The sequence below is a fragment of the Trachemys scripta genome, chromosome 2 (genome assembly GCF_013100865.1).
Source record: "Trachemys scripta elegans isolate TJP31775 chromosome 2, CAS_Tse_1.0, whole genome shotgun sequence".
NCBI classification, from domain to species: domain Eukaryota; kingdom Metazoa; phylum Chordata; order Testudines; family Emydidae; genus Trachemys; species Trachemys scripta.
This window is the reverse complement of record NC_048299.1, coordinates 42,432,477-42,455,734: the sequence shown is the minus strand read 5'-3', so window position 1 is coordinate 42,455,734 and position 23,258 is coordinate 42,432,477. Positions and strand designations below refer to the sequence as shown.

At 40.7% G+C, this 23,258-nt stretch overlaps 1 protein-coding gene across 1 annotated transcript; it reads right to left on the bottom strand.

Moving 5' to 3' along the window:
• Positions 1-853: 853 nt before the first annotated feature.
• On the bottom strand, positions 854-21,161 carry GTPBP10 (GTP binding protein 10). The gene is made up of 10 exons (XM_034760402.1): positions 21,023-21,161; positions 20,283-20,476; positions 20,096-20,187; positions 18,818-18,962; positions 11,674-11,747; positions 10,479-10,531; positions 6,648-6,755; positions 6,097-6,174; positions 4,128-4,251; positions 854-1,354 (listed from the first exon to the last, which is right to left on the bottom strand). The coding sequence occupies exons 1-10, from the start codon at positions 21,053-21,055 to the stop codon at positions 1,152-1,154; spliced, it is 1,104 nt and encodes a 367-aa protein (XP_034616293.1). The 5' UTR covers positions 21,056-21,161; the 3' UTR covers positions 854-1,151.
• Positions 21,162-23,258: the final 2,097 nt, after the last annotated feature.

Here is a 23,258-nt window from a genome sequence, read left to right as displayed (position 1 = left end):
TTGAAATTTCAGGCATAAACAGCTGAAAACGTGAAATTGGCCAATTTTAAAACCATCTAGTTGTGAAATTGATCAAAATGGGACTGTGAATTTGGTAGGGCACTATTCATAAGATAACCAAATACTAAGTGATGTTTGAGTGCAGGCCAGATTCTCTGCTCCACTCAACCGCAGCCCCCACGCACTAGAGAATGCCCACATCCCTGTTGGAAGTTTCCCCTGGTGCAAAGAATGCCCAGCTCCTACAGCAGCACAACAGGCAGTCCCTGGGGGATTTTTACCAGCTGGCAGAGTTTAAAGCAGCACCCAGGTTGCTCTCCACTCTACTAGGGCGATAGCTAGTATAGAACCAAAGCATAACAAGCTCCCTGTCTCTCCTACACTAAGGGACCAGAGAAAATTTATGCAGTGGGGGGAAAATGGAAGCCTAGAACAAACAAATGATCCACATGATTCTGGTTATATTTCATATATGTTGAGAAGCATTAAAAAAAAAAAAAGATATTAGATCCATTTAGCACTTGATGTTCTGTGAGTACTTTTATTTGACCAATCTCTACTTCCAAAACAGATGGTCAAAGTGACTAAAAATATGAAACTATTTGGGCAGTTTGTTGATGGCCACATAAGTGTAGTGATCATCCTAGCACTTGTCTTTAAAGATAAAAGGGTTTCAGAAAAAAACTAAAGCTCTTCTACAATGTACCATGTTCTTCATGACAATGCACTATTTTACATGCTCAGTCTATTATCAAGCAAAATCCCAATTTCAAGCACTCTCCTTTAAGGCTTTGGTGTGTGTAGGTAAGAAATAAAGAATACCTATAAACTTAACAAAAAAAAAAAATCCCACTTGTATAAAAGACTATATATTTGTTTTAGAAAATTCACTGTACATCTGCATATTATTCATTTCACATTCTTAGACAGTTTTCTTAAATTGCCCCTTTCTTACAATGTGTGTCAGATAAGATTCCAGATTTGCTTTCAAAACAAGAAGGTTCAATTGATAGTGGCATAGAGTCAGAACTATGAAGTCGAGTTCAATCTCATGAGGACTGTATTCTTGACAAAAGACAAATTTAGAATCCACTCAGATGTTCATAAAGATTGATCCAATATCCAAGAACGGATTCCCTCCTTTAATTATGTTATACTTCTGAAGTCTGTAAAATACGAAGTTTCTCTTTCTGATATTCTTCATTCTCCTTCTCTGCTTCTTCATCTAGTGATTTTCTCATACAGGTTTTTAGTTCCTCTATTCCTTCTCCGGTATGTGCAGATACAGGGATAATATCTTTAAAGTTTATGATGTTCTGTGGAATCAGCTCTTTCTCCACTAAATGTAAAGAGTCTGAAACAGAGCATATTTATAGTTATTACACAGTATTTCTTTATACCATAAAGCATCCATAAAACTTTACCAAATTGGGACTTCATCTATTTTCTAAAATTCAACTAATAAACAGATACCCTTTTATGACATCTGACAAAGTGGATATTCACCCATGAAAGCTTATGCTCCAATACATCTGTGAGTCTTTAAGGTGCCACAGGAGACTCTGTTGCTTTTTACAGATCCAGACTAACACGGCTACCCCTCTGATACTTGACACCCTTTTATATTGTAACTGGAATAATTCAAAACAAATTTTGAAAAATTCCAAAGTTTAAAGAGAGAGTTTTAGAACAGAAATACTTGCAATAGCAGTGTTATTTTTGCATTATAGTGCACTTTCACTCCTAGGTTGAGATTATAGGCTGCACCTCTCAGAGGCAACCACAGAACTCTCAGCCCAGAGGTGGGAGGTGTGTGAACCCCTTCTTGAATTCTGATCTGCTCCAGGATGCCAGAGCAACTCCTCTGTAACTCAGACAGGTACAGGTACAGGTACGTGCGTGATCTAAGATACAGCAGCCTACTTAAGGTTGCCCAAAATCTCTGCAGCACTGCGGCTCTGCTCCTGATAATGACCGCCATGCCACAGGGCTTGGAAAGAGGTCCTCAGAAGACAACCTTATTGTCTTCCGCTGTGCCTGTGCTGGAAGAATTCTCCCCCTACCCGGAACCAGGGCTTTAAGGCATTTTCCAGGCTGTTCCTCCAGCCTTATACCCTGCCTAAAGGGACTAGGCACAGATGAAGATCTTAGCTTCAGTCTTGCTGTCCTGGGATTTTTGCCTACTTAAACAACAAAACCAGCAGACACTATTATTCACTACCAGGATACGGCTCCTAAATGTAGGAACAGACTAGTTTTAAGCTTCACTTTTCAGTAATTGATTAACTAGATTACCTAATAAGCTTCATTCAATTTCCAACATCTCCTTGCCAACCCAGAATTATTACAACTGTTTATTTACTAGTACTTTTGCCCAATTCTATGTATGCCCCAACTAACAGGGCTAAAACTCTTATAGTAGGGTTTATAGTACTGAGAGAGCAGCTGACTGGACAAAGTTATGATTGCCTCCTGAACAGATTTAGGGTGAAATCCTGGCCTCACTGAAGTCAATGGGAGTTTCGCCATTGACATCAGTGGACCCAGGATGTTGCCCTGAAGAGATTTATAAGAATACATTTCTTTCCTTATGTGATACTGAGCCAGAAAAGGTTAAGCAACCAGGAGGCTCAATGAGCCAAATTCCACCTTTAAAAGGCATTTTAGAAAAGTATATATACATATATATATGGTAATTAGAGCCATTCCTTACAAATAGCTAACTAAGCCAGGTTAGATAGACTAGAGCTTTGAAACGTAAATTTATATCATTAGGGAATTAGAAGATACTGATTGTATGCATCTGTTTTTACCTATATCTTATTAGATGTTAACAATGTAACCAGATTAGCTTGCAGATAAATTTCTCTTCCTCTCTATTACTAGGTTCTACTGATTCAGAGATCAAAATGGAATATTAACATTTAGATGAAACGTGGGTGTAAATAATATCATTGTCTATACTTCTCTTTGAAGTTTGTAATAAACTACTAGTGAACCTTTGGGTAGTTAATGGCAGTGTTTATACATAGGAAATAGGAATGGACTTCCAAGCAGCCATGTATATTACCTATTCTTCACCCAAGGAATGCCCACTGTGTTATCTGTGTCAAGAGGCTATAGTAGCCTGCCAGAGATCTATGAAAGAACTCTAGGGCCTGATCCTATCATCTCAGATCTGCTTAAGTTTGGTCAGGAAAGCTTGAGTTGCAAGATGGAGGTCTCCTGCGCCAGTCTTGATTACCCTGCTATTTCTCATGGAAGAATTTATACAGACTCTGTACATGGACTATCTATCGGATTATAACCCATGGAACTGATTCCGAAAGAACTTTTTGCAACTCAGCAGCTTACCATCTCTACTATGAAACTGAGCTAAGACCTTTACTCATATCTGTCTAATGATCTTTTCTTTTTTGAATAAATCTTAGTTTAGTTAATAAGAATTGGCAGTAAGCATGTATTTGGGTAAGATCTGAAATAGTCATTGACTTAGTGGGTAAAGTGTCTGATCTCTTGGGATTGGTAGAACTTTAGATATGGTGAAAAAGATTTTAGGTAATCCTCACCATATTTGACTAGACTGTCTGGGTGGAAGGCCCAGGGCTGGACTGCTTTAAGGGAGCTGTGTTTTGGGCTTTTATGTACCCAGTAAGGAACTGTAGAAGTTGTTTTGTTGCCAGCTTGGTGAATCAAATAATTAGAATAACCACCAGTTTTGGTGATTGTCTGCCCCATTCTTTGCTCAATCAGGGCAAACTGCAATCTCAGTGTGGCCCCTCTAGCAACCCTGGTCACACCTTGCAACTGCTGACCCTTTATAAATGAAGTTTTCATACAGAATGTTTAGTGAATACCCATCTTTTTGTAATACTTGAGATCTCCTGGCTAAAGTCAATCAGAAACCTAGAGTTTAAAAATAGATAGAGCAAGCAGCCAAAAGAGGGACACGGGGGGCCTCAAACTTTCCAAATCATTTTTACCTAAAACGTAAGACTCTCTCTCTGCTTAGTCTATTGTTCAACATATTTATTATCAGCTAACAGATACTTCCACAAATATTCACAAAGGTAAATTACAATCTACTTATTATAAATAAGAAGCTACTGTGCATTAAGTTAGTTTACCTTGAGGATTCTGTAGTTGTTTCGTAAGTTCATTCAAGCTCTCTTGTGCATTAGGCAAATCCATTTTATTAACGGCAAGAAGTGCGGGCTTTGTCCAAAGCTCTTCTTTGTACAATTCTAGCTCCTTAAAACAAAGTTAATTTGCCTTTGTAAAAATTATTATTTTTACTTCAAAACAGATTTTTCTGGTTTTATGTTTTTCTCTTTCATTTGTTTAACTGTCTGAAGAATCACTACAGCACTGAAATCTACTGATGTGCTCAATGTTGATGTATTCATACAGTCTGAGAATGTCAACTCATTTAAAGGCATTTACTGTAGGTACACAGCCTGCACCATTGCGATTCATTCTCTTGTAAGGTGGAATGACAGATTTGTTCTTTTTATTCACATTTGTATTAACAGATATAATATACAGAAGCATCTACTAATTTTTTGAAGTTACTGGTCAGAAATCTCTCAGGGCTTATCTTCACAGCTTGAGTTGGTACACTTCAGTTACTGCACTCAAGCTAGCCTAGCTAGCTTCAAAACTGGGCTTGTCTTCATGGTACAGGGTGAATTCTAATGCACACCAATATGTTGCAAGCTTACTAACCCACATAGACCCTGCCTGTGTGCACGAGCAGGATCGACACAGGCCAGTAAGTGTGCAACACGTTGGTACATATTAGAATTCACACCCCTCTAGTGTGCACTATTGCACCATACAGACAAGCCCACTGGAGTTACAGAGTGATAGGATAAGTTGCTGTAATTGAGCTGTTGCATTCCCACTGCATTATTAGCTTGAGCATCACTCAAGCTTCAACCTACCCCCAATAAACCAGCTAGCTTCAGCTTAATGCACCACTTAATTTGAGCTAGATTTGTGTGTGAAAAGGAGTGGAGTTAGGGATAACACTTGAGTTATAACTTAAGCTAACTGTGTTGTGAAGACAATCTCTGAGACAAAGCTTAGGGCAACAACATTTTTAGGATGTGGAATTGTTGTATAATTTATTATTTTTAAGTTTTATATGCCATGAGAGATCTTGTAATTACATCAAAGGTACCATCCCTAACTGTGAATCATACAGCATACGACTGTACATTGGCATAAGCAGGAAAAAAATTATTGGAAGTCACAGAACAGTAGAGGGGGAAAGTGACTGAAAAAAAAATAGATTTTGAAGATGGAGTTGAGTTTAGTCAGTGGGGATAACTGAAGAATGCAGGATAGGCCATGAGACTCTGCATATGGCCCCCAAAAGGCGATGGGGCTTTGCAAAGTTGAAGACTGATATCTCATCAAGCTCCTAAGACTCAGGCCTAGTCTACGCTTAGAAATTAGATCGACTAGGTCGTTCAAGGCTGTGAAATAAGTTTCATACCCTTAGCACCATAGTTAGGTTGACCTAACTCCTGGTGTAGATGCAGTTTGGTCAACAGAAGAATTCTTTGGTTGACCTAGCTACTACCTCTTACAAAGGTGGACTAACTGCAACAATGGAAAAACCCCTTCCTGTTGATGTAGAAAGCATCTACACTTATGGCACTACATCAGCAGAGCTGTAGTGCCATAGCTGTGCTGCTGTAGCATACACATACCTTCAGTTACCTCATGGTTTGGACAGAGCAAAAGCCAGAGATTTAGCAGATGATCTGTTTTCCATTTCCTAAAAGGCAGCTAAATCTGGGGACTGAAGAGCTCTGGCTCTTCACTCAGCTTGACTTTCAGGAGCATTTCCTTACAGATATAGCAGAAGTTAATGAGGACACAGCTATGTCTAAAGTTTTGTCATCTGCCTTAAATACATCTAGAAAGTTCCGAGCCTTTTAAGCTTGCTAGCAAAAAGGATTAACCAACCACACTGGATCCTCAGTAGCTTTATCTACTAATCTAGCAGTCAGCTTACACATGTTTTAGCTATTCTTTCTTCACATAGACAGTATTAGAGAGTCAACATTTGAAAGGATAGGAAGTTACCTGTGTTAGAAGCAGTATAGTTTCAAAAGCTGTTCTGAATCGAGTTTTTGAAGATAGCCGAAACCCAGAAATATCAACCTAAAATGAATTATAAAGTTACACAAAAAGCATTGGGGGAGGGGGGGAAAAAGAGGACCATCACCCATTTTTCAAGATATCCAGGCCCAAGAATGGCGTTTTGGTCTGTTTTAAGAGGATCTTGTTGCACAATGGCTACCTAATGTCTGAGCTGTGCTAGGAACCTTTTCATGCCGTTGAGTAACAGGCAATCTTTATAAAAGCCTCTGATCTATTTAGGTATCTCTATGGCCTTCATCAGCATAACACCCATCATTGTGTTAGATTTCTAGTCTAAATACTATATTAAAATTATATTTGTTTACAACAGCATCTAGAGTAAAATAATACATGACAATTATGAAGGAAATATTTTCCCAAAGCCAGCTGCAATAAAAATCTCAGGAATTTAGGTTTTCAGGATAGTAAAATCTAAGCTAAGCAGAATAAAAAACTAAAGTTAACAGGTTATTTAAATTATAATATTTACTTACTACAAAGAGAAGCTGTTTGGTTCTTTCTACATGCTTGAGGAATTTGTGGCCCATTCCTTTGTTTGCATGTGCACCTTCAATCAATCCTGGAAGATCGGCTACTGAGACCTAGGAAGATAAATGAAGATGTCAGGAAAAAAAGGTAAAGTACTTTTAAAAATCAACATCTCAAATGACTTTACACATAAGAACAAACAGAAAAGTATTCTGGGGATGCTTATTTTAGGAGGATCTTATTTTATAGCTACTTATTTCTGAGAGTTGTCATTTGAGTGGTAAGAACCAGCTCATTGGCAATATTTACAAGCAACTGCAAAACATTTAAAGCCTATCATCAGAAGTCTGATTTAGCAGACAAATAACGGGCTATAAGTTTCTGCTGTTCTCCTGAAGCAGCATTACTGGTGCTCAGCCATCTACAGTAGAACCCTGTTTATCTGACCCTCCATTATCCAGCTGTCCATGGTAGCTGGTCAATCCAAACGGAGGTGATCTCTCTTGTGGCCACTAGATGGGGCTGCAGCACTGCACTTTCCCATTCTCCAGTTTTTCCCTGAGTTTTGATTATCTGATCTGGCCCAATCCCAATTAGATCAGATAAATGGGGTTCTGCTGTATATATTTACTAGTTCTCAGCAATCTAGAAAAATAAAAGTGCTAAGGGCTTCAAACCTATCTAACACCTACAGCCAGAGGCTGATATAAAGTACGAAAACCTGACAAAGAGCCCAGGGCCAGCACTTGGCAGGAATCCCTGAACCCTTGCCTTTTCCCAGCAACTGATGACTAGGTTTTCTACCAAGATGTTGCCCCAATATCTTGCTGGTGAACACCACCCTCACTCACCTTTATACTGGCCTCTGGCTAATAGGTGTTTGCTAAATATGTCAAACCCTGCTTTGGGATTCTCCGTCTAAAAAGACATGGAAATACATTAAAAGGCTACAGAGTTTCAACTACCTATACTAAACAATCCCTGAAAGTTGAATGTACAGGAAAAAAAAAAAAATCTATTTTCTAGTATGATAGAGTTTGGTGGTACTAGCATTTCACTATCACACTCTACTTTTACATTTCCTCCCTATCAAATCAAACAAATTACTTATACAAGCAAATAAACTGTTGCTGGTATCTAATAATTGACAGACTAGACAAAAAAAAGTCCTCCTTGGGGATATGTAATTATCCACTTGGTAGAGGATGTGCCATTGAAAATAAGTTACTGATTCCTGGCAGATCAGTTCCTTTTTGTGATTAAAAACAGATCCTGTTATTTGCAGCAAAGGCCTATCTTGTTTTGATTTCTTCTCAAAATTATTAAAAGTTGCCAATTTAATCTCCAAATTCAGGGACACATTTTGCCTTTAGATGTGTTCACAATTCCTACTGGGGCTTGTGCATGTCCATGAAAGGGCAGACTTTTGTTCTTATCTATTCACAATACTGGGAGACTTACAGGGATGTACAAATATTCTACGGGATTTTCAGTTAGCAGGATAGTTAGTCCAAATTTGTGCAGGCAAAATGAAGGTCTGTACACCTGGAAAATCTGGGCCTGACAGATTTATTTACTTGATAATGCCCATTTTATAAACTATTTTAACCAATACGCTAGGGACTAAAAATCAACTGTAGTTAGTTACCTGTTTAAAATTGCCAATTCCCAGTATTTAGCTGTTTATAAACTAACAATTTCCATGAATAAACAAGTAGTAGTAGGACCAATCAGAAATAAGATTACCCTTTAAAAACAAATAGCAACCAAAATATAGCCGGACAAAGTTTAATTTTTGCTTCATGGTTGCTTCAGTTTTGTTTCCTGTAACCCAATAGCTGCAGCTGAAAAATCAAAATTCTCTGCTTTTCCTGTATTTCTCTAACAATAAAAAACAACAACAAAATATGCAAGAGATGAAAGGGACAGTTTATTATATAAACATGTTTTTGTAGGTAACACTAGGGTACTTACTCTATTTAAAAAAAAAAAAAATCAAGAAATTTACATATACCCCTTTGGTGGCATTTAGGGCTTGATCGTGCAAGGTGCTCAGCCCTGTTGTGAAGTCAGTGGGAGTGGGGGGTGCACAGGATACTAACATACTATACCACCAGTTAATTCTATTTGTAAATAAGCTACGTTGAAAGTAGGCAACAAGAAAATAGACGTGCTAGATATCTGCTCATATTAAATTAACCAAGATAATTTTTTAAGCAGGCATGAAGTGATCAATTACTAAAATATATATTTTAATTTTTCCAATCCTTTAACAGTGACCTGTTGATATCAGCTGCCAGGGAAACAGTAGATACAGGAAGTACAATATTTAAATTTTTCAGTCATTTCATGGCAGTTTAAATAAAAAGATTAGAGGACTGCTGAGTCCTCTAAGATAGTTGCTTCATTCCTGTTTCTGAAAGGAAAAAAAGCACTTTTCCTCTTTTAACATCTTAGAACTTTGCTCTTGTGGTTAAGTCATCAGAAATCTTTGATGAGCCATCTTTAATCTTGGAATGACAAGCACAGTACTGCGTGTGTCTCATATTTTTACACATCAAAGATACAAGCTTGAAAAAGCAAAATGTGTGAATGTCCTACATGAACATGGTGTCTGATCCTGCATTAGAACCCAGAGGCAGGGAATCTTGTACAATCCCAATTACTTCAACAGGACCTTCACACCAAACTTGAGTTGACAAGTTTGAGATCAGAATGCAAAATTAAGGCCCAGAGAAGGAGATTGTGGAGAGACGGGAAAAATGAAGTAGGCACACATAGTAATTTTTTTTTGCCTGCTCTTTGGAGTACACCTGACATGAAATCAACGTAATGTAATAGTTTCTTGTAATATACAAGAAACTAAAATACAAGGGTGTTTTGTTACTCAGATGATGAACAACTGGCTCTGAAGCTCTTAGTCCACTGGTTTGTAAAGAGTATTTTTCCTAAGATGCTGATTAAATCATTATAAAAATCTACACATTAAAAAGTCTCCCTTGCATTTTGAAGCTGTGGCTCTTCATATTTCCAGAACAATTATTCATAAGAATACACCCTGAGTAATCTGAAATTCAGAGGGTTTTTTTAAATCTAGGTGAATTCTGTCACAATTTGTGTCACATCACACATGTTTACACGCACCCATTACTAGACAAAAATGTTACTGAAATGCTTAACTTGGCAATAAAAACAAATGAAACCCACATGTTTCTACTGTTTTCTAAGGAATGCCATTAAAACTCATAACGATTTTCATTCAAAATGGGTATCCAATTTTCTGCCTCCCCTAATCACAGAAATGAGCCTATTATATGCCAAATTACTGCATAGTCAACTCAAGTTTGGAGATAAAAGCTGGCAACGCTCAAGCCAGAATTTTTTTTAGTTCTAGAAGGCATTGACCATTTGGGATTTCCTTTGATGACAAAAAGGTTGCAGTTTTGTTTCATGCTAAATACTGGGTACTTCTGTATTTTTTATCATCACTATATTCAATAACTTAGAGAAACTCATTTGTTAGATATGAAAAAAAGGTGGAGAAGAAAGCTAATCACATTTTGATGATAAACTATTAGTCGGTTACTACAGAATACTGGTTCCCTCTGTTAAGGAAAACAGAAGTGGGAACCGTCTTTACTTTCTCCATTTTTGCGCCATTAACTATTGGCGTAGAAAATATTGCAGTAACATCCTTAAGCAAAGAAAATATAGATATTTGAAAGTGTGATTCAGGATTAAGCTCCATTGCAGAAGATGAAAGGTTGTAATGACATGAATCTAACTAGCCATTATACCCAAATGTATAACAAATTAAATTGCTTTTCAATACCAACCTGCTTGTAATCTGGATACATGATCTTTCCCAGTTCAGGTTTTAATGTTGTGACTGGATGGGCAGGACAAGAAAGAAAAGAAAGTCACTTTTAACATACAGTGCTTAACATTATAAAACCTTCATGCCTCTCCTTATCTATTGGACCTAAGTACTCTCATGCCTTCCTTTGGAACATTTCCATTACAATCAGGGCCGGCTCTAGGATTTTTGCCGCCCCAAGCAAAAACAATTTTGCCCCCCCCCCCCGTTTTTTTCTTACCCCCACCCCCGGCCCCACCTCAACTCTGCCCCTTCCCCAAATCCCGAGCCCTGCCTCCTCCCCCCAGGCTCTCAAGCCTAGGAGGGAGGGAGGGGGGAGATCCTGAGTGGCCGCGGCACGCGAATCAGCAGTTTCGCGCGCTGTGGCCGCTTGGGATCTCCCCCTCCCTCCCGGGTTTGAGAGCCTGGGAGGGAGGGCGAGCAGCGGTGCGCGAGCGGCAGCAGCGGAGGTGAGTTAGGGCGGCCGGGGCACATTTTTAGGGGCGGCATGGCCCACGCCAGAATGCCGCCCCAAGCACCAGCTTGTTTTGCTGGTGCCTAGAGCCGGCCCTGATTATAATGTATTTATATGAATGACGTTATGAAGTTACATCAGAAAGTACTATGGTATAATGTAACAGATCTGAATCCTAGTAAATATCAACCAAACCTCTTTTGAAAATTAAGATCACTGTTGAAAATTAGGCCAACACCACTAACTTTTCTCTCATTGCTTTTATCTCCCCATGTTGATCATACAGCAGCTACTGCTTCAATTTTTACTTTTTGTCCTCCCAGGACACTGAGCTCACAAAACTAACAACTAAAAACAAATCTCTATAGTTGTGGCCTCTTCACTACTTCTATCATGCTTTAGACTTAGTGCCACAGAACTTACTTCTGTTTTCACATGAATCTTTTGTAACAGGAACAGAGCGCCACAATAATGGTGCTCCAGGGAAGCCACCTGTCTTTCTTGCTGTCTCTTATGAGGTGTGAAAGAACTGAGATAAAGGCGAAGAGAGTAATGATATTTGGGAGATAACATCTGTAGCCCAGCAACTGTAGGCAGTTCCTACTCTCCAGTTCTTTTTTAAAAGTTGGTCAAGCCATAGGAAAGGCTTACGTTCTCAAATAATGTTACAGCAATGAAAAATAATACAGTTTGTACTTACAAGGATAATCTGCAATCTGAGGTTTGGCAAGAGAAATCTTGCTTAGCAAAGAGGATTTTCCTGCATTTGGAAATCTACAAGGAAAGTTGAGATTTACACGATGAATAACTATTTATGTCACACTTGCATATAAGTTACTACTGAGTTAAAAGAACAACACTGGCAATATACAATTCTATTATTTTTCTGTTTCTGACAATCTAAAGTGGGCATCTTCCCCCTCCCCCCAAATTAATAAACCCTTTGGGGCAGGAACTGTCTGTTAGGGTATGTCTACACTATGAAATTAGGTCGATTTTATAGAAGTCGATTTTTCAAAATCGATTGTATACAGTCCATTGCGTATGTCCACACTAAGTCGGCAGAGTGCGTCCTCACTATCATGGCTAGCATCGACTTACGGAGCGGTGCACTGTAGGTAGCTATCCCACAGATCCCACAGTCTCCGCTGCACATTGGAATTCTGGGTTAAGCTCCCAATGCCTGATGAGGAAAAAACACTGTCGCGGGTGGTTTTGGGTACATGTCGTCAGTCGCCCCTCCCTCCATGAAAGCAACGGCAGACTATCGTTTTGCGCCAGACACCAGGGCGATTAGAAGAGTACAGCAAGGTGTGCCGCGCATCAGAGGGGCTTTGAAATTCAGTTTCATGACTGGCCAGGCTTCGGTGTGACAGTTGTGTGGGTTTCTCCTTGATGCAAACCCACCCCCTTTGTTGATTTTAATTCCCTGTGAGCCAACCACCCTCCCCCCTTCGAAATAAAGTAACTATTGTTTTGAAACCATGCATTCTCTCTTTATTAATTTTTTTTTTTTTTAATTAGATAATGGACAAGGTAGCCCGCGTGGGGTGGGGGAGGAGGGAAGGACAAGGCCACAATGCTTATTGTAGCCACACTAAAAAAATCCAACTGTTTGAATGACAGCCTTCTGCTGCTTGGGCTATCCTCTGCAATGGAGTGGCTGGCTGCCTGGAGCCTCTCCTCCGTCCCCCCCATTCTTGGGCATCTGGGCGAGGAGGTTATGAAACATGGGGAGGAGGGGAGGCGGTTATACAGTGGATGCAGTAGGGGTCTGTGTCTTGTTGGCTTTTCTGCAGCTCCAACAGATGCTTCATCATGTCCATGAGTGCATTTTTTCCCGCCTTCTAATCTGCGATAACCTCAGGGATGGAGATGATAGGGGGAGCGTAGAAACATTATACGCTCTACGATTCTGTGGGAACTGCATGGTCACCTGTGCTGCTGAGTTCGCCACGCTGAACAAACAGGAAATGAAATTCAAAAGTTCTCGGGGCTTTTCCAGTGTACCTGGCTAGTGCATTGGAGTTCAAAGTGCTGTCCAGAGCAGTCACAATGGAGCACTCTGGGATGACTCCCAGAGGCCAATACCGTCAATTTGCATCTGCACTACTCCACATTCGACCCAGCAAAGTCAATTTTAGTGCTACACCCCTTGCTGGGGAAGAGTACAGAAATCGATTTTAAGAGCCCTTTAGGTCGACGGAACGGGGTTGGTTGTGTGGACGCATTCATTTTTAAATCAACCTAACGCATCTAAATTCGACCTAACCCCGTAGGGTAGACCAGGCCTTAGTATGTACTTGCACCGCGCCTAGTGCAATGGGGCCCTGATCTTAGACCTCAGAGATGTAGTGCTGCAAGTGACCTCTTGATGTGTTCTAGTCCATTCCCCTTCGCTGAGGCAGCGTTAAGTATACCTAGACCATCCCTGATGGGTGTCTGTCCAACCTGTTCTTAAAAACTTCCAGTCATGGGGATTTCCTAGGCAACCTGTTCCAGTGCTTAATTATCCTTAGAAAGCTTATCCTGAAATCAAATCTAAATCTCCCTTGGTGAAAATTAAGTCAATTATTTCTTGTCCTATCCTTGGTGGACTTGAAGATTTTATCACCACCCTCCTTATAACAACCTTTCACATATTCCAAGACTGTTGCCAGGCCTCCTTCAGCCTTCTCTTCTCTAGAAGAAACAGGCCCAGTTCTTTAAACCTTTCCTCATGTTTTCTAAACCTCTTGGCATTTTTGTTGCTCTCCTCTGGATTCTCTCCAATTTGTCCACATCTTTCTTAAGGTGTGGTGTCCAAAACAGGACACTATTCCAGCTGAGGCCTTGCCAGTGCAGACTATACAAGAACAGTTACCCTCCATGTCTTATGTACAACACTCTTGCTAATATATCCCATTGCCTTTTTTTTGCAACAGCATCACATTGACGACTCATTCAATTTGAGATTCACTAAAACACTGCCTATCTAGTTATTCTCAGTTTTGAATCTGTACATTTAGTTTTTCCTTCCTAAGCATAGTACTTTGAAGTACTTGTGGCACCTTAGAGACTAACAAATTTATTTGAGCATAAGCTTTCGTGGGCTACAGCCCACTTCTTCGGATGCATAGAATAGAAGAAGTGGGCTGTAGCCCACGAAAGCTTATGCTCAAATAAATTTGTTAGTCTCTAAGGTGCCACAAGTACTCCTGTTCTTTTTGCGGATACAGTCTATCACGGCTGCTACTCTGAAACCTACTTTGTACTTGTCTCTTTCAAGTTGTTTCATCTTGTTCATTTCAGACCAGTTCTCCAGTGTATCAAGGTCATTTTGAATTCTAATCCTGTCCTCTAATGTGCTTGTAACCCACCCCCCGCATCGTCATCTGCAAATTTTGTAAATGTAATCTTGGCTGGGACCTCTAGGTTTCTGTAATTCAGACAGTAAATGTTGTATACAAACTTTCTTTTTTCACCATTTTGAAAACCATTACAACTGTTCAGAAGAATGCAGAAAAATTAAAAAGACTTTCTGAAGGTTTCAGGGATGAACTCATTGTTCAGCAGCAAGGGAGGTCTAGGTTGGACATTAGGAAATAGTTCCTAACTGTCAGGGTGGTTAAACACTGGAATAAATTGCCTAGGGAGGTTGTGGAATCTCCATCTCTGGAGATATTTAAGAGTAGGTTAGATAAATGTCTATCAGGGATGGTCTAGACAGTATTTGGTCCTGCCATGCGGGCAGGGGACTGGATTCGATGACCTCTCGAGGTCCCTTCCAGTCCTAGAATCTATGAATTTACAGGGAAACTTAGTTTACTGGACCACGTCATTATATTATTTTAACCAAGCGGTTATCCGTCCCTGTAAACTCAACAGTGCTCCTGAGGTCTGAGCATGAAATAGCTGAAAATGTGACGAATTTCATGTGTAACAGCTTTAAGTGACATTCTACTCTCCAAAGGGGCATAGTTAAAAAGGCATTATGAGGTTCTGTGTGTCTGATTTTTATACCCGACTGCTCATTTGAAAATTAGAAAGATTTTTTTCTATTTGATAGCCTTGCAAACTCAGCCTGGTAGCTGAAATTTAAGTGGTGTTCTTTCTGGTACATGTATCATTCTAATAATAGAAGATTCTACAAGTCAAATGCCACCTTCATTTGCACTTTTGCTACTACTGCCTTTTGCAGGGTTGCACAGATATAATTAAGCACATGATTGAAGATAATACAGTTCTACAGGTGGTCATGAAATTGGAACTAAGTTAACAATTCTGTTAATTTTACAAATTTCCAGTGTGATCTTGGGCAAGTCACAGATTCTGTGCATCATATCTCCCCCCTGAAAAAGATGGATAATATTACTTCCCTATGTCCCAGGGGTATTGTGAGGATACATCCATTAAAGGCTGTGACGTGCTTTTAGATCTACTGATGAAAGGCACTGTATAAGGGATAGGTATTGTTATTGATGAGTGAACCAGAAGAACAAACAAATACACACACCCCCTACTTCATGCTCCGAGATCTCAGTTGATTATGCAAGGCGCTGACTATAGCAATGCCTCCCATGTTCCCCAAACCTTTTTCACACAAGAAAGCAGCAACAACTGAATACGGACAGCAAACTGGTCTTCCGAGTTAGGAAGTGCCATTTTCCCCTTACATTCTTTACAGAACAGACCCACACTTAAGAGTTAGAAATAACCCTTTTCAAAATAACCATTTTGAATTTCTAGTGCCTTTAATCTCATTTGACCCATGATTAAATGGAGTTACAAAACACAGGTAGGTGCCTTACTCCAAATCAAACCTCAAACATGGCCACAGGAACAGAACACAGTTCCCAGTCACTCAATAGAAGGAGGAGTTCATAAGGGATCTTGGTTTAAGTCAAATTTGCAGACCATCACACTGCACTATATTTCACTACAATACTAAATCTATGATAAACAAGTTCCTAAATAGATATTAAAAGTCACCTGATCAAAAATGTGTGAAGGTTAGGAATCTATGGGGGGTAGTATGGAACTGCGATTAAAAATAGGACTATGTTCTTGCAGTCTGCCAGCCCACAGAGGCATTTTTCTTTATCACCCAGTAATGCATTATTGGTTGAGGAATTCACCATGCTGTGTATACAAATGAAAACGCACTAGTTAGTTTCACTTGAATTTCTGATCTGAGGTCAATTCACCATCCTTACAATGGAAGAAACAATGACTTTTTTATAATAGGAAAGTTAATGAAGGTAATTTAATGCTCTCTGATGATGGAAGAAGTCATATAGACAATTCAGAATGTTACTCCTTCCATTTCTTCAAGGAAGTATTTTATTTCTATCAAGGCTCGACGTATTCTCTTTGAAGCTCAATTGCAACCTTTCTTGTACCTCACAGTCTGTACCCAGACCTGATGATCCTCTCTCAAGAGGATAAGATTTCTTGGTCTGATCTAATAGCAAAGCACTTTATTGTGTATATGCTGAAGTAAAAGCAACATACTCAAAGAAAAGATCAAAGTACAGGCACTAACAGGAGATCAGAGTTTGACTCACAATTTTGGCTAGGAAACATTCTATATTTTTAATGAAAAAATGTCAGCTCAAATATGAACCAAAATTTAGGATTTGTAACCCCCCCCCCAGCTTTTACAAAACCTAAGACCAAGAGATCTGGCATAAGAATTTTAAACAATGGTCCTAGTTTAAACAAATGCATTCCACTACAGTACATTGTAGCACTGTGTTAAAACATGACAGCCTAAAACTGAAATTGACCTCAGATCAGAAACTCAAGTGAAACTAACTAGTGCGTTTTCATTTGTATACACAGACACCTGCAAATCCATTTAATAGAATTCACATTAAAAAAAAAAAAACACATCTCTTTAGATCTTAATAAAAAGCCTACTATGAATCATGAGTTGTTCTCTAAGTTTTTGTGCTTGAATGCCACACATCCGAAATAAATACATTTATAAGTTACTGTGCCATATGATATTTTGCAGTATAAAGCAGGAATCTGAAACTCAAATCACCACGAGCGCAACATGAGTACATTGGCCTGAGGGCCACATCACTGACACCTCTATGTGTAAGGATACAAAAGCCCCCCTGCCCCTGCCTCACTCCACCCCATTCATGAGGCCCTGCCCTGCCTCTTCCCACCCCTTCCCTGCCCCTATTCCAACCCCTTCCTCAAATCCCCACCCCTTCTCCGCCTCCTCCCCTCTCCCTCCTGGAAAGCCTAAGCGCCACCAAACAGCTGTTTGGCGGCGGGAAGTGCCTGGAGGTTGGCAGAGGAGAGGGGACGCGGTGAGTTGAGGGGGCGGCGGGGAGGGGGAGCTTGGCTGCAGCAGGAAATAACTCCGCAGGCCACATGTTGCCCACGTGTTTGAGACCCCTGGTATAAAGAGACATGGCCTCTGAATACTAAGTGGCACAGATGCAGACTACTAACATATATTCTTCTTCTTCCTGTTATTCACAACACATAATTTGTCATTGAATTTTTATGTCCCAAATATTAAAACAAAGACCAGCTTCTTATGTCTTCAAGAAAGTAAGGAGAACAATATTTTAAAAAGTTTGTGGCATTAGTAACTATGGGTATTCGTGCGGCAGTCCAAACCATCTAATATTTAGATTTTTCACATATAAAACTCTGCAAAGAATTATACACATAAGGAATCTTACTGAGCTCAGTATGACTCCTTGAATGCGTAAAATTACTCACATGCACAGTGTTTGTAGGACTGAAGCCAAGCGACCCTGTTTTGAAACACAACCCTTGAAGATGGCTAGCAAAATATCAACCTGACTTTCAAGTTTTCAAACATCCAATGTAAACATATCTGCACATTTCCATCTAGAAGTACTTTGTTCATTATGCACCCATAAAAACGTTAACAGTAACTCACTGTGCACAAGGTATAGGGAAAAAAACCTAATGAATTCTTAATAAACAGTGTTTGCGTGGTTTTAGTGCATTAGATGCTTTTCTTCAGATTTCCTAAGAAAACAAATTTTTAATTGGTTTCTTTTTTAATCAATGGCAGTGAAAAGTACCAGATTAAATGCAAATGAAACTGAAGGGCCATAGTTCAAGGTTTTCCATACTCCCCTAACAATATGCAAGGATGCTTTTCTAAAAGAGCAGATTCCATATCTAGTTTTAATAGTGATGCCAAAAAAATAAATATTAAGGAGATCCACTTGTGCCAGTACTGCATTGGTAATGGCAATTTTTGCAATACAGCTACCAGTCCACTAGGGGAGATTCCCAATTCATTTAACAGGCCTGGTCCACACTAACCTCCCACTTCAAACTAAGATACGCAACTTCAGCTATGTGAATAACGTAGCTGAAGTCGAAGTATCTTAGTTCAAACTTACCGCGGGTCCAGACATGGCAGGCAGGCTCCCCTGTCGACTCCGCGTACTCCTCTCGCGGAGCAGGAGTAACGGTGTCGAAGGCGAGCACTTCCGGGATCGATTTATCGCGTCTAGATAAGACGCGATAAATCGATCCCAGAAGATCGATTGCTTACCGCCAGACACGGAGGTAAGTATAGACGTACCCACATATACTACTGAACAGCCGTGTAATGTCATCAACTACCTCACCTGGATTGAGACCAATGGCCCTGCATTCATCCAACCATGAGTAATTCATTCTGATAATTCATTTTAACAGCAAAAATCAAGTAGCAGTTTGAGGCTCAGTCATGAGATTTTTAAAAAAGGGGTAGAATTCAATTCACATGTATTCCCCTTCCCACCTCATTTGAAGTGCATTACTTTAAATTATATTCCTAAATGTTCAATTCACAGATAACAGAGTCCAGTACTCACCCAACTAAACCAACATCTGCTATAAGTTTCAAATCAAGATGAACTGTTTGTATCTGGCCTTTCAAAGGCAAGAAATTTGTAACCAAACAGCCACCAATACCTCCACGAGCTACCAGTATTCTCTCTCCTGCTTTATTAAGTTCTCCTGAAAAATAAAATCACTAGTTAGAAAATATATAGCTGTTGTACAACAGTTAAGATTCTCAATTACCAGGTAAAACTGCTGTCAATGAAAGGAGGGGAGGATTTCCACTAGTTTCTATATAAACCCCTTGGACTGATGGGCATGATGCATGTCTCTTTGTCAAGAGTCAGATATTTCAACTCCTAACACCGAATAACTACATTAGGTAGAGTTTCTCTTTGGAGTTATCCCTAGAAAATGAATACACAGTATGGTCAAAATGGTAGTTGATACTAACAAGCACATGATTCCAAATATAAAGCAACACTAGTCACATGTAAGCTCAATATACTATATCTCCCAAAGTATTACAATGTGGTGATGTTGACCACTTAAAAGTATCATGTAGTTGGATGTGGGTTAAACCAAGAAAAGCTGCACGTATCAGTAGTTTTGAGATTTTTAGCCATGGCTATAATCGCTTGTTAGTCAAAAAATACTTTAAAACTTGAGAATTCTGTCACATTACCTACATCATACTTAAATCCTGCTTAACACTTAACCAAAAATAAATAAATAAAAACTCTGAAAACTACAAAAAGAAGAGTGCTCTCTAACTTCAAGGTTATAGTTTAAGAAACGGCCATTTCAGGAGCCTTGCACTGATAATCTGTGAAATTATTTTCACTGTTCTAGATACAGTAGTTACTTTCAATAGTTTAAAAAAATAATTATTTTAGGTAATCCCAGAGATGTTGAAACTCAGCCAGTTTTATAGTTCAAATAACTGAGGTACAAAGTGGACAAGTAACTTTTCCAACGTCATGCAGTAATTCAATGGCTCACTGTAAAACCAACCTGGCTTCCAGCCTTTAAATCTTGTTGTGAGAACATGTTCCTGGCACTATTATTTGGGGATACAAAATTAATTATAACTATGCTTTTGGAAGGAGCCTCTAACATCAGAAGTCTCCCACATGTGATTCTGTCTCCCCACATTTGTCTCAATAAACAATAAATCCTTCTATTTTGTCTTAAAGATAAACCATCTCACAAGAGCCTTTGGTCTGAAGAGTGACACACCAAGTTTGCTGGGTGCACTAACTGCCTTATTTTCTGCTATCTCAAAATAAAGGAAAAATAAAGGTTCTTACCAATCTGTTTCCCATCACAGGAAGTAACTGAAATTCCCAGAGGCACATCAACTTCACAATCTGTTCCCTTTTCACCTTTCAGTGCAGGAACACTACAAAAAGTTAGACATTAAAAAGTCTTAAGGGGTATTTTTCTTTCAGGTTACAAATGTTCAACAATATAAATCAGGACATAATACGTCCTTACCTACTGTTGGCTCCTGCTCCAGCTACAAAGCGTTTCTGGGGAAATCTGTCTTTAATTCTCTTTAAGGTAATTTTTTCTTTGGCTACAAGCCAGACATCACCGCCTCTCCCTCCTTCTCCACCCAAGCGAGGATACCCCATTCCACCAGTTCCTCCTTTCACATAGATTCTCAGATCATCTATAAAGTTGCCATACTAACAACATAAGAAATGTTAAATTGGTGTTTCATATTTACCCCACCTGCCTTTCACACACTAAGCTCCCAAGCACCAGCCCTGGCAAGATGGCATGATCATACCAAGTGTCAGTGAAAAAATAATGCAGGGAACTAACGCCTGAGTTGCTCCCCCTGCTCCAGGGCAGGTTGTGAGAAGGAACTGGCGGCGGCTTGCCAAGGCCGCCTAGGGAGCCCTGCTCTCCTAGCCCCAGCGCCGGGAGGATTTGTAAATGCAACGCTGAGCCCACCGAAGCCCGGCCGCAGGCTCTGGGGGCTCCCCAGCAAACCATGCCCTGGGCTGGACGGCGGGAGCCGGCTGGGCGCTACTAACGAGCGGGGGAAGGGGGAGCAAGGCGTGGGACCCCCAGCGAGCGAGCGTGGCCAGTCGGCCCAGACCCCTTCCCCCGCCAGAGGCTGCGCCTCTTCGCCATCCCCAGCCCCGCTCACACGGGAGCTCCGCCCCAGACTCCGGCCGGGGACTGTCCCCTCCCCGCGGCCGCCACGGGGCTCGCGGCGCGCTGACCTTCCGGAGCAGCGGGCGGCTCCCCCACACCATGTTGGCCAGGGCCCCTCAGCCCGGGCCTAGAAGCAGGGACGCGAGGTGACGCGCGAGCGCAGCCGCTGACGTCGTGACGTAGAGAGGCGCGTGCAGCGGCTCAGCCCGCCCCGAAGGGGGGGCGGTGTGTGCGTAGGGGCGGGCGGGGCAGCGTGAGGAGGACGGGGGGGGGGGGAGAGGGACAGGCCCAGAGCGACGAGGGGGTGTTGCCGGAGTGAGGGGAGATGGGCAGGCGGAATAGTGCGCTGGGGGGTGGGGGGAGTGGCGAAGGGTCAGCGTGACGGGGTGTACGGGGGGCAGGGAGGGACGGTGTGAAGGGGATCTGTGGGGCAGGAACAGTGAGGTACAAGGGGAATAAGTGTTTAGCCCTCGGGATGTTGTGGGTTCGCCCCTGGCTGCTCACTGGCAGTGGGCGAGAGTGTTAAAAGGAAGGTGGAATGTGTAATTGTCTCAGATCACAAAATCCCTCCTCCCAAGCAGCAGAGAGAATTTTTCACTTGACCAGAGCTCAAAGAGCCGGGAAGCATATTTAAACATAAATCCCCCCAAAGAACAATCAAGTATCAGGGTAGCTGTGTTAGTCTGTATCCACAAAAACAACAAGGAGTCCGGTGGCACCTTAAAAGACTAAAAGACTTATTTGGGTGTAAGCTTCCCTGGGTAAAAAACTCACTTCTTCAGATACATGGACTCCATGAATCTGAAGAAGTGGGTTTTTTACCCACAAAAGCTTATGCCCAAAGAACAATAGCTCCCATGAGTGAAACTGAGCCAGGCTGCTTCTAGCAGCGACAAGCACACTGTACAGGCCATGTTTACACTAGTCTTTGGGAAATCTCCCACCAGCACAGTTTCAGCAGTGGTAGCACTAGCATATAGATAGGACACAGATGTTTTGACCATCATCTTCTCAAGGCAGGGTTAGATAAGGCGGTAAAAAAGCCTGTGCCCACCAAGCCAATGTTGTGATAAAAATGCCTCTAGGCTTTCACTCACACATATGGTACCGTTGCCAGAGCTGCAGCAGTGCTATTGTTCAGTGGGAGATTTCCCCCCTAAAGAAATATATAGAAAGCTTCTGCTTCTTCATCACAAAGACAGTCTTCAGTGAATATATTAATAGGTCCTGACTTTGATGGTTGGAAGTACTGATTACTACTATATTTGTCCTAGATGTGAAAAGCCTAAAAGCCCATCGGGGCAGTGCTAACCCATTAGGGGCCCGAAGCAGGAATATTTTGGGGGCCTCCTATACACAACACTGACAGCCGAAGCCCCGCTGCCCAGGGCTGACAGCCCCAGTCCCACTGCCTGAAGCTGAACTCATGGAGGTCACGTAAAATCATGGAATCTGTGACCTTTGTGATCGACTTGTAGCTTTAATAATAATAAAAAGTGAATATGGGGCCCCCTTGAGTTACTGGAGGCCCTGAGCAATTGCTTAGTCTGCTTATGTCTAGCACCGACATTAAAGCATATTATAAATTCTTGATCCATCCTATCTTCTTCCCACAGTTTTAACAACATTTTAAACATTATGTTTTTCTCTGTCTCTTTTCTTGGCATAGGACTCTTCAGAGTTGGGAGCCACGTGTTCAAAGTGGTTAATATAATACATAACTTAATTCCTGTTTGTGTCATCCGAAGAAGTGAGGTTTTTACCCACAAAAGCTTATGCCCAAATAAATCTGTTAGTCTTTAAGGTGCCACCAGACTCCTTGTGTTTTCCCTATAATTTTCATTTTTCTCATCACAGAATGAAGTTAGGGTGATATCTTTATGTAAAAAGCTAGTTATAAATATTTTCTACACTAAGATAAGTTAATTAGGGTAATATAACTTTTCTTGTATTTACTAAACTACCCTTTTCCATAATTTATATTTAATATTTTATTTAAAAAAAAAAGTTTAAGGGAGAATCAATAATAGAATCCAGACTTCTAGACTTCCAGGCCTGTGGTTTTCAACTGCTCACACTTCTTCTGTTAGTCATAAATAAAACTAGGCTGTGCTTATTCTGCAGCTGGATTGTTGTGCTGATGGGGACACAGGAGAAATCTTGACGGACTGTCCCTGATCTCTGTTGTTGGATATGAGGAATGAATGAATAAAATACTCTAACTGAATGAGATTCCATAATACCCACAATATACAATGCTTTTCATCCTTAAGCATTATATCCAAGTACTTACTTAGTAGTATT

What these genes read in the sequence shown, in the direction of transcription:
- GTPBP10 (XM_034760402.1), bottom strand. Translation starts at nt 21,055, where the DNA reads ATGGTGTGGGGGAGCCGCCCGCTGCTCCGGAAG. An exon ending in CTGTGATGGGAAACAGATTG is followed by an intron (nt 18,963 to 20,095) that starts GTAAGAACCTTT and finishes TTTATTTTTCAG; the next exon opens with GAGAACTTAATAAAGCAGGA. An exon ending in TGTATCCAGATTACAAGCAG is followed by an intron (nt 6,756 to 10,478) that starts GTTGGTATTGAA and finishes TTATCTTCCTAG; the next exon opens with GTCTCAGTAGCCGATCTTCC.